Source organism: Mytilus trossulus, chromosome 10 (genome assembly GCF_036588685.1).
Source record: "Mytilus trossulus isolate FHL-02 chromosome 10, PNRI_Mtr1.1.1.hap1, whole genome shotgun sequence".
In the NCBI taxonomy this organism is placed as follows: Eukaryota; Metazoa; Mollusca; class Bivalvia; order Mytilida; family Mytilidae; genus Mytilus; species Mytilus trossulus.
In genome coordinates this window covers 28,318,950-28,337,011 of record NC_086382.1, presented here as the reverse complement: position 1 = coordinate 28,337,011, position 18,062 = coordinate 28,318,950, and the positions used below count along the sequence as shown (strand labels likewise).

Genomic DNA, 18,062 nt, shown 5'->3' with positions numbered 1-18,062 from the left:
TTATTGTTGACATAGATCTGTTAAGATTTTGACACCTTTAGATCTTATAACATTACATTTATTAGGGTTTTATAAAATTAAAAATCATGATTTGTTTAAGAATGTATAAACAAATTGTAAAACTTTGGTCAAATTATTTTACATGATAGTGGGTGTAATTGAGTCATACGATTTTCACAAAAACAAGTCATATGGTCCTGTAGTATTTCGCTTAAAAGATAGATGGAGCGGGCCCCCCTTATCAGTCACAGGGCCCTCTTATGCAAAGTTTGGGATCCGCCACTGATATATATGCTATTGAGTCAACCACCATACAAATATATAAAAAAATAAGAAGATATAGTTTAGAATGGAAAGGGGGATGCATCAATTAAAAAGTTCAGAAAACAGCCTTTACAGACACCAATGTGAAAATCCCATGCCTCATGCTCCAGCTTGCCCCTTGAAAAATTATACCCTAGTTTAGAGAAAAAAGACGTAACACTAAATAATTGCCAATAAGACAACTTATTATCCACTGAAGTTCAAATGAAGTGGATGTAAGCAATAATAAGTAACCAAACATTGTGAGGAAAAAAAGAAACAAAGAGAGACATACTCCTACATTCTCTTGACATCAAGTTTAGTTTCATCAATAAAATTGTAACCACATAGGCGTATACAAAAAGGGGGGGGGTAACATTTTAACTTTTTGTGGAAATTGATGGCTGATTATATAGGAAATCACTGAAGCATGATTGGAGAAAGCCCCCTTTAGGTCAGTCAGAGGTCTTCCTTATGAAAAGTTCTAGATCCACACTGGTTACAAAACTTGGATAGAAGATTTTGGTCGAGCCTTCGACTTTAGTCGAAAAAAATGAGACTAAGCGATCCTACATTCCGTCGTCTGCGTCCACAAATATTCACTCTGTGGTTAAAGTTTTTGAAATTTTAATAACTTTCTTCAACTATACTGGATTTCTACCAAACTTGGACAGAAGCTTGTTTATGATCATAAGATAGTATCCAGAAGTAAACTTTGTTAAAATAAAATTCCATTTTTTCCATATTTTACTTGTGAATGGAATTAGTTTTTCTGTGGGGAAACATTACATTCACTCTGTGGTTAAAGTTTTTAAAATTTTAATAACTTTCTTAAACTATCCTGGGTTTGTACTAAAATTGGATAGAAGCTTATTTATGATCATAAGATAGTATCCAGAAGTAACTTTTGTAAAAAAAAATAATCCACTTTTTCCGTATTTTTCTTTTGAGTGGACTAAGATTTGTTAACATTACATATGTGTAAAGTCTGCAGTTCAAGTTTTTAAGACATTTATTAGATTCATAAAAAATGATGGATTTTTACCAAACTTGGACAGAAGCTTCTTACAATCAAAAGATTGTATCAAGAGGAATATTTTTATTAATTTTTTTCATCATTTTTGTTGAGCCTGCGATTTACAGCAAAAGTAGGCAAGACACTGGGTTCCGCGGAACCCTTACAAATTTTTTATGAATATATGAAAATAATTAACAAATACCTGTATACATATTCAAGTCATTGTGTTCAAACCACACTGAATACATCCCAGTTAACAAGATAAACAGAAAGGACAATTTATCATATGGTCATTAGATTAAAAGGGGACAATAAAAAGTGATGAAGTATCTAATGTTACTTGAGTATGTGTAGTGTGAAATTAGATGACACAAAACTGATTACCCTGCCACACACCTGTTCTTACCTGAAAAACTGCCTCATCCTGAAACAAAAAGGTTTTATATTTAAATATATGGCTCTCTCTTAACACGGGTCAGCCATTTATCGTCCCCTTCATCACCTTCTGAAGGACTCATTTTTTATCACGACCATACTCGCAAATGGTGTCAAAGGTGATCCTTTGAAGCACCTTGATACACAAGGACCCAGTAATTTAGAATCCCTCAAATGTATTTTGTCTGAGGGGGTCATGTTTCAGTTATATGGAGTTATTTAACTTTATAGACAGACATTGGTCCTTTTGTGGCCTGAATTTCTCAAAGTAACTTGCATAAGCATGATAAGACTAAATACTATACATGAAAGTAGTCAAATGATATTGTATCCCCAATATTTTTTTTCGTTTTGGTGCCGTTTTAATTCTAAAATGTCTGAAACTGTTTCTATTAATATGCTGGCACATTCCATTCATGAATTAAACCATTGATTTTTTTAACCAAGACAAAATTTTAGACAGTTAATTTACCACAATTGATCATTATAAATTGTAGGAATTTTAGTATAGTACATTCACATATATCATTCATTATTAACATTATACATTTGTATTACTAGGCTTGGTATATAGAAAGTTAAGATCCTGTTTTTTTTTAAATTCTATTAAATCTTTTGGTGTACATACTTTCAGTCTACAATAGCTTAATGCACTTTATTTTTTGTAGTTTTGAGAATTGGAAAATTCAATATTTTTATCACAATATTGTTAAAAAGTTTAAGAATGAACCAAATGGGTAATCCCATGTTGATTGAATAATACATGAACAAAATATATTAAAAGTTTCTGATTTTTTGCCGATTTGAAATTTAAAAAAAAAAGAAACAAATGCACAGTTATATTATCCTGTGGTAATACCAAGCTGTTTCTGATGATAACGTTTGATAAATTTCGAGTAGCATGTATTTTACACATGTCTGAGTTATCTCATTTATTTTCGCTTACTGTTACAAAATCTAAATGCTTTATAATATGAAACAATGTATAAAACACTTTGTAACATATTCAAAAAGATTCACAAATACAAGTTACATTTATTTGTCCCATGTATCCATATAGCTTTCTAACTTAAGGATCTTTTTTTGTAATGTTTAGATTTAAAACTTGATATTAGCATATTCTCATTTTACTTGAGATTTAAGGCCTTAAGTGTCTCTTTTTTGTAAAGGAAAATATTTATCTTGATAAAGCAATATTTTACTTGAGAAGAGATCAAAGCATTGTGGGTAACTTTGATTGTGATCTGTGAAAAATGATCCTGAAATATTATCCAATCAAGTTTAGAATGAAGTAAAAAAGGTTTGGGGATGGTCTTTATTTAGAATGGCGGCATCTATTGTTGTTTCTGAATTCATTATGCGTTATTATGTTGCTATCTGCATTTTAATTATCTTAATTGGTTCTCTGCACTAGATAAATGATTTCCTTGGTTTTTACAGTGAAGTTCAAATTCCATCTCAATGTGGATTGCATTCAAATTGAAAACTGTGGCATAAAGGAGAGTTAATGCCCTTGAATAATTGAAAGTAAAAATGTGATAATTAATTAAAAATTTCAATGTACATCCTTACTGCATGAACTGTTATATAATAGATGTATGAAGATGTGGTGTGAGTGCCAATGAGACAACTCTCCACCCAAATAACAATTTATAAAAGTAAACCAAAAGGTCAATGTACGGCCTTCAACACAGAGCTTATATAATGCATTACTAACAATTCAACATGAAGTTTAGTTTGCACTTAGCAGCTATTTGAAGTTCTGTGAATACTGTGTAGATTTTTGGCAGAACATACAATGTAGTTTGTTTTATATACAATGTACTGTTAATTCAGAAATTAGTTCATTCATTTATTATTGTGAATCTCTGTAAACTGACTAAAACACGAAATTTAATTAATGCATTTACAATATAAAAATTTAATAAAGGAAAATCTAACTTCTGAAATTATGATTCAAAGATTTTATTATTTTAAACCCGACACAGCTTCATTTTTCGCATCTATAAACATTTCCCATAGTAACAATATTTACAGAAATGAAATTCTATTTTTCTGCTGGTAATCCCTGGTGTAGCAGGGGTAGATACAGCCATTTTTATAAAGGGACCATTCCCAACCCAGGAGAAGAGGGGGTTCCAACTATGTGCCCCCATTCAAATGCATTGATTGTCCAAGAAAAGGGGGAGTTCCAATCCCAGGAACCCTCCAACTGGATCCACCACTGTGTATTGTACTTGAAAAATAAGAAGTTTGTCAGAATGTTAACTTATGTGTGGTATAAGATAATGGATTAGAACAAATGGACTTGTTGACAAAATCCACTGATCACTGTCTGTGTCATGGAGGTGATCTTGTCACTCATGTATGTCACAACATGGAATTTTATGCACAATCATAATATTTATGAAATGGCCATAATTTGTTTTAAGTATGCCTCCTTCCCAAAGTGGCTGTTGTTTTTTTAAGTTTTCTTTTTTGTTACCATTTTTAGCTCACCGGGCCCGGTGGGGTCCCGCGTCCGTCGTCCGGCGCCCAGCGTTAACTTTTACAAAAATCTTCTCCTCTGAAACTACTGGGCCAAATTTAACCAAACTTGGCCACAATCATCATTGATGTATCTAGTTTAAAATTTAAAAAATAGAACATAGGGGTAAAATGCAGTTTTTTGCTTATAACTCAAAAACCAAAGCATTTAGAGCAAATCTGACATGGGGTAAAATTGTTTATCAGGTCAAGATCTATCTGCCCTGAAATTTTCAGATGAATCAGACAACCCATTGTTGGGTTGCTGCCCCTAAATTGGTAATTTTAAGGAAATTTTACTGTTTTTGGTTATTATCTTGAATATTATTATAGATAGAGATAAACTGTAAACAGCAATAATGTTCAGATTTACAAATTAGTCAACATGACCAAAATGGTCAGTTGACCCCTTTAGGAGTTATTGCCCTTATAGTCAATTTTTAACCATTTTTCGTAAATCTCCATGATCTTTTACAAAAATCTTCTCCTCTGAAACTACTGGGCCAAATTAATCCAAACTTGGCCACAATCATCATTGATGGTTTTAGTTTAAAATTTGTGTTTTTTTACCTGGCCAACCAACCAAGATGACCTCCATGGCTAAAAATAGAACATGGAGGTTAAATGCAGTTTTTGGTTATTACTCTAAAACCAAAGCATTTAGAGCAAATCTGACAAGGGGTAAAATTGTTTATCTGGTCAAGATCTATCTGCCCTGAAATTTTAAGATGAATGGGACAACCCGTTGTTGGTTTGCTGCCCCTGAATTGGTAATTTTAAGGAAATTTTGCTGTATTTGGATATTATCGGACAAGTTCATTATAGATAGAGATAATTGTGAGCAAGAATGTTCAATAAAGGAAGATGTACAAACACACCACAATCACCTAAACACAATTTTGTCATGAACTTTCTGCTTCCTTTGTTTAATTCACATATGCCAAGGTGAGCAACACAGGCTCTTGTTTTTAGGATATTCTGGGACGGATCCAGCAATTTGTAAAAGGGGGGAGGGGGGGGGGGGGGGGGGGTGTTCTCCAACTAAAGAGAAAAAGGGGTAGTTACAGCCACAGGCACTTGTCTCATAAAAAAAAATCCTATATAACCACAGGCACTTGTCTCAGAAAAAAAAATTTCCTATATACCTTAATATATATAGAGGTATATAGGGGGAAAAAAATCTGAGACAAGTGCCTGTGGTTACAGCTGATCTTAAGGTATGAATAGAGTAGACATAATATCCCATTGGTTGCCTTTCATATGATAATACTAAGAAAACTCAATTCTATTTATCTAAATTTAAGTGATGTGTTGTAGTATTAAAATATTAAGTGCAATTGAAACTTATAAATCCATGGGTATAACTTAAAAATAATGAAAGGTCAAGGACCATATGTATGTTTATGTGTAGGTCCTCATATGAAGGTCCATTAGGTCTGGAATCATACAGAATGGTTATGGCCCTTGTATTATGTAATATAAATACAAAAAGTTGAATCTTTGAAAAGACAGGTGCAACACCTCTCTCTTGATTAATTTGAATCCCTTAGATCTAGCTTTTAAGATTATATGCATCCGAATTTATACAACATACAAAAATGTTTCCAATAATAATTTTTAAATTGCAACAGCATGTATATTTTATGGTTATTACAGGAGCCATTTTCAAAAGGGGTTCCCAACCATATTTCCCTATTTAAATGCATTGTTCATAAAAAAAAAATGGGGGGGGGGGGGTTCTAACCCCCAGAACCCTCCTCTGCCACTGTATTATGTTTTGATTTGTTTCTTGTTAACATGGAAGATTTTGAGAAAGGTCATGGTCATTTGTAAAAGAGTCATCCTTTTTAAAGTTTGTTGATTCTTTCAACTCTCAACATTCATAGTTCTCTTTGAACTACAATATACTGTTATAAAACACCTGTTGTTATTGTCATGAAGTTCATTAGAAAGAGAGAAAAAAAAAGTCAATTAAATATTCATTTAAGATACCTACAGTTTATAAGATGTCACATTTGCAACGTTTTACAGGTGTTTGATTTTATTAATAAAAAATATGCACACCTTTTTAAAAGGTCTAATTATTACCTGCAGATTGTATTGCCGTTTGATTAAACGATTTATGGGCTGTTGTTTTTTTTTGCCTGAAATGTATACCTGATCTATCAGCGTACTTGATCAAAGTCAAATAGTCGAAGAATTGTTCCGGATTATGTAAGAAAGTAGTTAAAAGGTGACAAGTTAAAGATAGTATCTATTCAAAAAGTAACTGTTCACAATGTGTTGATACAACTCAAAAGGAAAGTTTCACCTGATATTTTACCTGGAATGTTCAACAGATTAATTGATTAAGCATCTTTGTTTAAAGCAATTTTAATATCCTTTAGGTACATGTACTGATGAATAGAAAATGTCACAATGTGCACCATTTATCTTTGTTAATTAGCTTTAAGCAGTATCACAAAATACTTTTATTGTGTGTAATACCAGCACTAACTAGTACTAATGTGCTTAATTCATGAGTATATCACAGCTATTTGGCAGTTTTAAATCCAATAGATGTTGAAAACGGGGAAGAGAGGGCAAAAGGGGAAAATTTAAAGATCCAGAAAGTTGTCTTTCATAAGTTCAAGTAGTCTATTTTTCGTTAGTTAATGATAGTACTTTCCGACTGGTTTAACTCTTCAAATAAACATAAACGTCCTTTCCATTCACGATTCTCACAAATTATCTGAGGACGTCCGCTATAAAAAAGGATAAAAACAAGAATATTTTTTTTTGTCACTAAGTCAATGTCTTAACAAGAAAATAACGACATACATGGTCTTACTTTGTGAAAATAAATGTTTTGGTATCATGTTAAACCATTGTAGATCACATGTCTTACAATTACTTCACAGAAATTGAGCTGTAATTGAGATGATAGCTGCAGGGTACTAGTCGTGATGGACAGGCACAAAATGACTAGCCAAGTAGCCATTCTACCTCGATTAAAATTTAATCCTTGTAAGCTCAGGGTGAAATAAATCTGTTTTATTGGAATTTTATTGTTGAGAATGTGAAAATGATAGCATTATTAGGCCTCAAGTGAACTTTTAACTTAGTTTGATTACAGTGAAATTTGTTTTGAAATGTTTGACCTCCAATTATAGATACATGTTTTGAAGCCAGGTATGTAGAAGGTGTGATAATTATATGGTCAAGTAGGTTTTGAAGCCAGACAATCATTATATGGACCTGATATAAAAATTTCCTTTGGAGTATATATCATAGTTAGATTTTCTGTATTTGTTACATTATATATTGCTCTTGTTATGGAGGATATTGACACTTCCATGTCTGAATTTCTTCATTAAATTAAATTTTGGCTTCATGATCCCTCATGATCCAAAATGAAACACTCAAACTGAAATAGTCTATGGGAATTATCTAATACATTGGTTTCTAATATCTGTACTTCTATATAATGATCTGATTTAGCCACAAGAATGTTTGTGGTCAAATGAGGGTCTTTAGGCAGTGTAGGAGGCTTTAAAAGTTTTACAAATTGTGTATACTACAGGTTTGTGATCGTTATAATATTTGAACCAAAATTAAAATATTTTTGAAAAAGGAAACAGGAAAGAAATCGAGAGATATGTTATAATAGAATGTTCTTATGTCACCAAAGTGTTCAGCTGAGTAAGGGGTATTTGGCATTTTGCTTGAAGTCCTAGTGAGTGAGGTTACTGTTTTAGGGCTCAAGTTATGTGTTTGCTTTGAATTTTTTGTACAGCTTTATTTGGAATAAAACTTATGTGTAGGAAAAAAAAGGAAGCTTGACACAGGCGTATCCAGGGGGGACCCTTGGGGGCCCGGGCACCCCTTTTTGTTGGAAAAATTTGGTTGATTATATAGGTAATCATTGAAGCATGACTGGAGCAGGCCCCCCACACCCTAAGGAAAAGTTCTGCTTGACAGTAAACAATATTTCTATTTTTGTGAAGTAATGCACATGAGTTGATTGAGACTTAAAGAATTGATTGTAAAAGAAATAGTGTGGTATTTTTCAAGCAAAAAGTATGATTTTATACAAACAAATTTGAAAAAAAAAAATTCATGGAAAAAACTTGGATAAAAGTAACATCATGGTGATGTAACTATTTTCCTCATATTTTGTATTAGTGGAGTGAAAAGATTTGTGATTAAAGAAATTTTCTACGTGAAAAAATTATTGAAAAAAGATAATTTACAGCGCTTTTCTTTTCAATCTTTTTGTTCCTGAATTCATGTTTCAAGATTTAATTTTGTTTGAAATAAATTTTTGACATATTACTTATGACTGGTTATTTCTTAGATAATAATACCTTTAAGTTTATAATAATATAAATCCTATAGTCTCCCACGGGTGGAGAACATTAAATATTACATCATTTTATTTACCATTCATTTAAAAGTAGATCAGCATGAGGATTTGGGTAGCCACTGTATTTAAAATTAGCTGCTGGTCAACAATCTTGACCATAATGACCAAATATATCAAAGCTTGATCAAACTTTAAACTCATTATTTTGATCTCTAAATTTGAAGTTAATTATAGTTATAATTTAATGGCAGAGCATAAATTTCCACTGTTTACATTTTAGAGAGGTCTTACGCCATAAGGTTAAATGCCAGGATTAAGATCTGACCATTTGAACATCTTTGAAGATAATTTGGGTACTCTGTTTCTAAGGAATTTCATTAAATTTCCAGATTTAACTTTTCATTTTCAATAAGAAAGTTAATGTATTATTTTTCTTTTGATTTTAAAATATGTAAATATGGATAATGACTTGGCTTTATAATCAATAATGGTTTAGAGGTCATAATTGATTGAAATTCTTTGCCATATAACAGATTTTTTTAAAACATTTCAAGCAAAAAGGTCTCTCATACTATATTTTTGTAAATTTCTTTTATCCTTTTCTGTTAGGACAGATTTTCTGCAAGTTTCTCAGCATGTGGATTCTGGGTAGCTACTGTATTTGAAATAAGCTGCTGCAAGGTCAACTTATTGTATAAAAATTACCAAATCAAGTGTAGATCCATAATTTTATATTATGGAAGGCACTGACCTAAGAATAAGGAGTTGAAGGACCATGCATATTTTGATAAAAGAATTTTTCTTTGTTTTCAAAATTCCAATAGGAAACATACTTTTTTAATTGTATAAATAAACCAATTTTTCAAGACGTTTCGACCATTGGCCTTCTTTAGTTCTTTATTTTTCCTCTCAACTACATGGCTGACATTATACTCTTTTATAAAAAAAAATTATAAAATGTTCCTATAATTAAGTTATATTTTTTTATAATGTATGGGGTCAAGCTCCCTGTGCACCTCTGTCTGAATCAAATCCAACAAAAATACTTGAGCTTGATTTAACTCATTAGTTGATTAGTCGTGTTTACCTTATCAAGTACTTACTTTATAACATGGATCTTTTTAATTTATTTTCAAAATATTTGTCTTGTGTGATTATACATGAATTTTACATTAAATAATCTTTACAATCTTTACCACAGACAAGGAAAAGGAATACAATTGAACAAGGTTTGAAACAGTATAGATTGACTGAAAAACAGATTTCAAGAGCCATTTTATGATACATGCCGCCTCTGAAATTGCCAAATAGTAAAACTCTTCATAGTTTTGAAATTGGACTATTCTGTGTAGAAATTTTCATTTGTAATGTCATATAACTTTCCAAAAATGACAAATAGATGAAATTAAATTGTTTGTTTTTATATGATAAAAGAAAAAAGATAATTTCCATTTAGAAAACTATAAAGAGATTGGCATCAACATGACAGAACAAAAACTTCTCTGATTGAAATGATATTTAGCTGTAAAATATTGCACCTATATAATTTTAATATATTTTAAATTCATTATCAAAATAATTTTCTTTATACGTTAATTGATTTTCAATAAACATTTCTAATTATGTTTGACCATACAAGCATTGGTCCAACAGCTCTTTTGTTAGATTATTTAAAATGTAAATAAGGAGCAGCTGCCAATCCTGTAGAAAAGTTAAATGGCCATTCGGCCTGAGCCAGGTGGAACACATTTAATTAATATGTTTGAAGTCATTATTAGTTGATAGATTATTTCAATGATAAATAAATGAAAACTTGGATGTGAAAAAAAATAAAAAAATCATAAGTTAGTTAGAAAAACTAGGAATTTTGTCTGTTGATGTGTGTGGTCTCAATGAAGTTGAAAAAGAGAGACTTTGGCTTGCTGTTTGTAATTGTGTTGGTGTCAACAATGTATTATTGGCACATCACACTCCCATATTGATTATTTAGCCATGCCCCCTCTGTCATGGTCAATTGACTTTGACATTTTAAAATATTTGGGCCAAGTAACTCGTACAGTTTTGGTGGTGGAGATGCAAGGCTCCTTGACTGTTTCTCCTGTGAAAAATTAGTTTGATTTGCCATATAGTGAGGCTTTGAACTGTTACTTCAGCAAAAAGATTACCCAAGATAAAGAATTATGGGCTTCATATATGAACTTGATACCATAAATTGCTATGATAAATAATGGTGTTATTTACCTGACAGTGAAGTGTGAATGTTATGTAATAGATGACAACTTATCTCATGGTAAATAGTGCAGTGTCATGAAGGATAAGATAGAGCAAGAACTATTATTTGGTTGCCTATCAGGGGCATATCCAGCCATATTAAAAGGGGGGGGGGGGGGGGGGTCCCAACCCAGAGTAAAGGTGGGGTTCCAACTATATGCTCCCATTCAAATGCTTTGATCGGCCATAAAAAAAGGGGGTTCCAACCCCCGGAACCCCTCCCCCTGGATCCGCCACTGCCTGTCATTCTGTCTTAAAATTTGGCAGGTGATTGAGACTCACTCGGTTCTTGACATTTTTTCTGCTGAAGATGGGTTGTTTTCCTCAACCACTCTTGCTTCCTCCACTAATTAAAACTGGCCACAATAATATATTCCCAAGTGTTGAAAGTGGTGTTAAACGCCAATAAACAATCAACTATTGTATCTTATTTCGTACATGTGGCATTCAAAATGATCTACTCTCTTCATAGCTTCATGCCCAACTACACTTTTATGAATTAATATGTATATATATAGTACTCTTATTTAATATCTACTTTTTGTAGTCCAAAGCAAATATGAAATAAACCTAGGGGATCCGGCCTTACTTGTTCTCCCTTGGTTCTATTTATTGTCTATTGAGTAAAACAAAAAATATATAATGGGATTCCTTAACATGACATGGTGAAAACAGATGATTTACAGATTAAGAAATTGTTAATTGTCTCTAAAGGAAATTCAAAGGTATTTTACATCATTATATCTAGATCATGAATTTAATTACATGTGTTTCCAAACATGGTCAAATTTCTTAGTTCCTTTCTTAGTAAATAAAAGACGGAGATATTTGACAAAAAATGGGATATGAAAACAATATTTTACCAAATCCCATAGGTTACTGACTGAACTAATTTTGGATATGAATATTTATCAAGCAATCATTACACTCTGTCACTTGACTTGCTCATAAGTTATTATCTAGTTCTATTGTTTACTAAACACTTAAATGGTCAAGGGTTTGATTTCAGGTGATGACATTTCTTGATAAAAAGTGAATACAATCTTATCTTCAACTTCTGTTCTATCTGATTGGGCTAAAGTCACAGATGCTCCAAGACCTTCTGCTTGAAATTGACATAAAAAGCTGAACCAAATTGTTGATTGTCCGTTCTCGTCTGTTCAGGTTAATGTTTTTGATGAAGCTGAAGTTCAATCAACTTGAAACTTAGTACACTTGTTGCTTATGATATGATCTTTCTAATTTTAAAGCCAAATAATACTTTTGACCACAATTTCACAGTCCACTTAACATAGAAAATGAAAGTGGAGGTTTCAGGTTAAAGTTTTTGGTCATGGTAGTTTTTGATGAAATTGAAGTCCAGTCAACTCAAAACTTAGTACATATGTTCCCTATAGTATAATCTTTCTAATTTTAATGCCAAATTAGATTATTACCCAATAATTTCGAGGTCCATGGAACATGGAACAGATAGTGTGAGTGGGGCATCCGTGTACTTTGGACACATTCTTGTTATGAAATATCTTACTTGATTTAATTGTAAATAGATAGGTTTTAGTTTGTGAAAGTGTGATCTTAATTTATGCTTTTACTTTTGTTAGAACAAAAAAAATAGTTTCATTCATAAATTATTGCTTTTCCAATATTGGGTTACTCTCACAATATACATATAGTTGAACTATATATTTAAGTACTGATTTTTTGGAACATAACAGTTCCGACATAAATTAGAATTTTTGCGTTCTTACTTATAAATCATTTTATTTTGTGATGTCAGAATTAATGTATTTAGTGAAAACATGACCATAATGCAAATATTTAGATAGTACATAAAATAAAGACAACATATTATAAAGTACATATGTAACAAATCTGTATTAAGGGAGCTACCATTTGATTTTTATGTGGGGGAAAGGACGAAATTTAAAAGATAATTAAAATCCCTTTTTTAATAGCTTGTAATAATTCCCCAAGATGTACAGCTACAATGTATTACATAATTATACATTTATTTAAACTCTTTATTTAGCTGTTAGTTTTGGAGTATTTGTCTTAAAAAGTATATATACAAATGTAATTTGAGTTTGGTTTTTTTTCTAATTTTTGAAATTAACATATTTTAACTGCTAATAAGAAAATTAAGTTTCAAAAATGTCCAAATATGTAGTCTAGTTTGATAGTTAGTAGGGCCAGGTTTAATGGTTTCTTAATAGTCTTGTTATATCAAACTTATAGAAAGTACAGAACATAGTAAAATGTTTGTAAGGTGTAGAGATTTATGTTGGAATTTTAATGTGATTTATTCATACAGTAATTAAAGTGCTTAAAATAAATTTAAAAGTTTAAATTGATTTCCAGATATAAATAGACAGGGTGGAAGAATGAAAATGTGTTACGATTCATTAAAGTTGTTTACTAATTGAGGGAAATAAATGTCTTATTTCCGTGCTATTTCTCTAATTGTGTGACCAACTATTTGAAATAATTCTAGTCAACTGATTGTCTGAATGAATAGAAGTTTTATTGTCCAAAAGCTAGTTGTTCAAATTAAAAAAAAAACCAGAACAAGAGGAAATGACAGTTAATATATAAAGGAGTAGGTCCGGTAAGGACCGATTTTGGCCCCAAATTTCAGTTTCATCTGATTAAAGATTTTGACCACTTTTTAAACACTTAAGTGTCTATTTCATTTGATTCAATTATTTTTTGTGAAAGATTTTAACTCATTTAGTCATAAAAAACGATCCGATTCAAGCTAAAATATGAAAAATCTACCAAATATTCGAAAAAATGTCACTTTTCAGATGGTTTTTGTCAAAAATGAAAGTGGCCACATCTGTGTTCATCCTCAATCTTTATATATGTTATGTATTATCATCAAATACAACTTCCATTTTAATATTTTGGATGAACACGAATGCGGCCACTTTCGTTTTACACGGAAACCGTCTAAAATTTAACTAAAATGCTTGAATTTTGATGATTTCAGTAATTTAGCTTGACTTAATGGTGCTAGTACTCAATATATGTGCATTGTATTGCCAAAAACAGTCAATAGTTATGTAGCAGAACCATTCTACTATCCTATAAATAACTAAAAGTTTACATTTTAACAATTTTGTAAAACTGCTATATTTTGGGGCTAAAAAAGGCTCTTACCGGACCTAATCCTTTAAAAAGTAGCATAGTTTACCTGAAGATAGTATCAGAATTACATTGAAGGCACTGAATAAAATGTAAGAAGAAAATAAAGTGACAGAATACAAATTTGTTTGGTACCCAGGATACTGTGAATTCAGAATTTATTGCAATAATTTAAATTCATATTTTGATTTTTTTATATATTGAATTAAATAGGTTTTTCTCAATATTGCAAACATTAAAATCACATTTTAGTTGAAAATGACAAAATGACAAAATCACACAAATAAATGAACACAATAATTTCTGAATTTACAGTACTTTAGCACAAAATTTACTTTAATTCAAATATGTGCAACACATAATAATACTTTAAAGGGGACACTGCAATACATATGAGGATGTTGCAACACTTAGAATAATGACACTGAACTAGGAAGATCAAGGAACACAGCAATATGAACATTATCAAACTAAGCCTCATTTAACTGCAGTTACTAAGAACAATGTATCACAAGGGTTGCATCACCAGTAACTTAGAACAATGTAACACAATGTTTATTCTACCAGTAACTTAGAACAATGTAACACAATGTTTTTTCTACCAGTAACTTAGAACAATGTAACACAATGTTTGTTCTACCAGTAACTTAGAACAATGTAACACAATGTTTGTTCTACCAGTAACTTAGAACAATGTAACACAATGTTTGTTCTATCAGTAACTTAGAACAATGTAACACAATGTTTGTTCTACCAGTAACTTAGAACAATGTAACACAATGTTTGTTCTACCAGTAACTTAGAACAATGTAACACAATGTTTGTTCTACCAGTAACTTAGAACAATGTAACACAATGTTTGTTCTACCAGTAACTTAGAACAATTGACCACAATGTTTGTTCTACCAGTAACTTAGAACAATTGAACACAATGTTTGTTCTACCAGTAACTTAGAACAATTGAACACAAAGTTTGTTCTACCAGTAACTTAGAACAATGTAACACAATGTTTGTTTTACCAGTAACTTAGAACAATTGAACACAAAGTTTGTTCTACCAGTAACTTAGAAAATTGAACACAAAGTTTGTTCTACCAGTAACTTAGAACAATGTAACACAATGTTTGTTCTACCAGTAACTTAGAACAATTGAACACAAAGTTTGTTCAACAAGTAACTTAGAACAATTGAACACAAAGTTTGTTCTACCAGAAACAGAACAATGGAACACAAAGTTTGTTCTACCAGTAACTTAGAACAATGTAACACAATGTTTGTTCTACCAGTAACTTAGAGCAATTGAACACATAGTTTGTTCTACCAGTAACTTAGAACAATTGAACACAAAGTTTGTTCTACCAGTAACTTAGAACAATTGAACACAAAGTTTGTTCTACCAGTAACAGAACAATGGAACACAAAGTTTGTTCTACCTGTAACAAAACAATTGAACACAAAGTCTGTTCTACCAGTAACTGAGAACAATGTGACATAAAGTTTGTTCTACCAGTTACATTACAAAGGAAAACAGTGTGTTCTATCAGTTACTGAGAACAATGGAACACAATCTGTTCTATCAGTTACTGATCAATAACAATTTAACATATATAGTCTTGTAATTACAAATCCAAGTCGGCCCTGTCAAGGAAGACTAACAGAATACTTGTTTGTAAAAAAAAAAATCCTGAAATACAAAATTCACAAGTACATTAGCAGTTTACTTTTTGTGACAACTTCATATAGGACTTATAGTTTTGAAATCATGTTGCAAAGGAATTGCTTACTCAGTTCAAGTTTTCCATTTAAATGGTACCTTTTGTTTACTAATGTTAATATATTGTTATTTGCATAAATCATGATCACATTACAGCAGAGGACATTTATTGGTGTCATTATGACCTTTGATATGAGGTCACAGTCAAATGTTATTCAGGGTTTTTGTCCTTCAGATGGCAAAAGTTTAATATGATTAATGTATTTTTTTCTCAAAATTTATATCATTTAAAAGACAAAATTGAAATAAAAATAAAGTTGTATGTTTCCTTAAACCATTAATTTAGTACATTCACATATTTTTATGGTTATAATAATTGATTTCATGTTTTTAAAAAATTCTGCTTACAAGTGTAAAGGATTGTCTTATTTTGTAAATTGAAATTTTGCTATACCATCAAAAATCCATGAAAATATTGTTCCCTGGGAATGAAAACAAGTATTTAGTGAATTTGTTTGTATATGGTATATATTTTTCAAATACCTTGAACAAGATTTTTTAATACTCCCAATATAAAAAATTATTAAAAGGATAATATCTAGTTTAGAAAGAAAGCTTTAAAAATGCCTAGATATGTGATATTGTGTGTCCAAACTATTCCAGTTGTTAGGTGCACTTGAATTGAAATTTGCTATGTGACTGTATTTTATTTGGGTGTTCTTTTTTTTAACAGATAATAACAGGCTTGATGTGTCAAAAAACTACAGTTGTTTATTTAAATTTCATACTATTGCATTTCGTCTAAGGAACTGATGTTAAATTCAAAATAAACATTCCTTCTATTGAATAAAACTGTCATGTTTTTAGCATCCCCTTTAATTATTGGACAAGTACAACAGATTTTCTGTTACATAAGGTTGTCTTTTTCGTCACTTGTAGACTTTGACACGCAATTGACACCAGCATATCTGTAATTTTCTGTGAAAAGATTATGTGGAAAATTGTATGTTTACCCTGCCGAATTTGAAAACAGATAAATCTTTAGCTAAATTTATTCAAAAGTTTGAATGGGTTTCCTCTAATTGATCACAATTAAATAAGTTTACACCAAGCTGTGACATTCAGTTTCCCTTCTTTCTCGTTTAAATACTGGGGACACATATAAGTAAAGCAATATTATATGGAAATTATCCAAATTTTTTTCTCACAAAATGATCAGTTTCATGTTTACTATTTTTAAAGGTAGCAATTTATTCTTAATTGAGTGGATCAGGTTTACGGTAAAGTGAAAATAGAATATGATTTAAAATACGGAATACCGGTAGATGCATATGTCGCATGATCACAAGCGTTCCTTTTATAATACATAATATTAATGGATTATTTGTTGCCTCAGAAAAGAATCAGTACTATTTGTAGTTGTTTTGTAAAAAGAGAGGAAAACATTTACTGTTAACCCCTAAATGAAAAGAATAATTGAAAGATGAAAGAAGAGAAAATGGAAATTTCATGAGGAAGAGATGTCATATATTTTAGAAAAGAACTTGAGGAAACTATCTGTAATATTTCAATTCTCCTCAACTTTATTTGGTTTCAACTATTTTTAGAATTGAAATATTTTATACATCTTCAATCACACCATATTCTATCATTGACAATTTGAAAGGTAATTTCGAAAACATAGAAACATCATAATTCTGTATGGGTAATTTGGAAAACATTATGGAATATAGTATAATAAGGTAATTTGGAAAATAGAAACCTGTATAAAAAGGTCATTAAATTTGGAATAGATCTATAGAAACATGTATAAATATGTAATGTATTCATCTTTATTGGTTGGATACATTCATTGTAACAGATTTCTTGACTTTATGTATATAGGTTAACCACAAATTTAAATGCTTCACCAAATAACAAATTTCTGAAAAGTTCAAAACTATCCACAAAAATGAGAAATGTCCTCAATCCGCAAAAAATTGATATCAACAAAAAATAAAATGAATCCACAATAGGTTATTCGGGGAAAAAATACCAATAAATATATAGTAGTTAAAACATCTGTCTTTTTGTCCATGAAGATAATATAACAGTGTTATTCATACCCGTCCATTTGTTATTCCAAAATCCAATCGTTGTCCATATTTATGATTGTTCTAAGACAAAATACAGGGGCAGATCCAGCCATTTTAAAAAGGGGGGGTTCCCAACCCAGAGTAAAGGGGGGGTTCCAACTATATGCTCCCATTCAAATGCATTGATCTGCCAAAAAAAGGGGGGTTCCAACCCCTGGAACCCCCCCCCCC

General features: G+C 31.0%; 1 protein-coding gene across 6 annotated transcripts in view; it reads left to right on the top strand.

The window, feature by feature from the left end:
- Window positions 1-18,062, top strand: part of LOC134687156 (protein eva-1-like) — a 60,434-nt gene that overhangs the window by 5,593 nt on the left and 36,779 nt on the right. The window contains exon 1 of one of the 6 annotated variants that reach the window (XM_063547194.1): window positions 7,162-7,288. The exons of 4 other annotated variants lie outside the window; for them this stretch is intronic. In XM_063547194.1, the coding sequence (XP_063403264.1) occupies window positions 7,228-7,288 (61 nt within the window). In that variant the 5' untranslated portion in view covers window positions 7,162-7,227. Of the gene's footprint in view, window positions 1-7,161; window positions 7,289-7,429; window positions 7,454-18,062 lie in introns of those variants that run through there. One more of the 6 variants, XM_063547197.1, reaches the window with a different exon arrangement.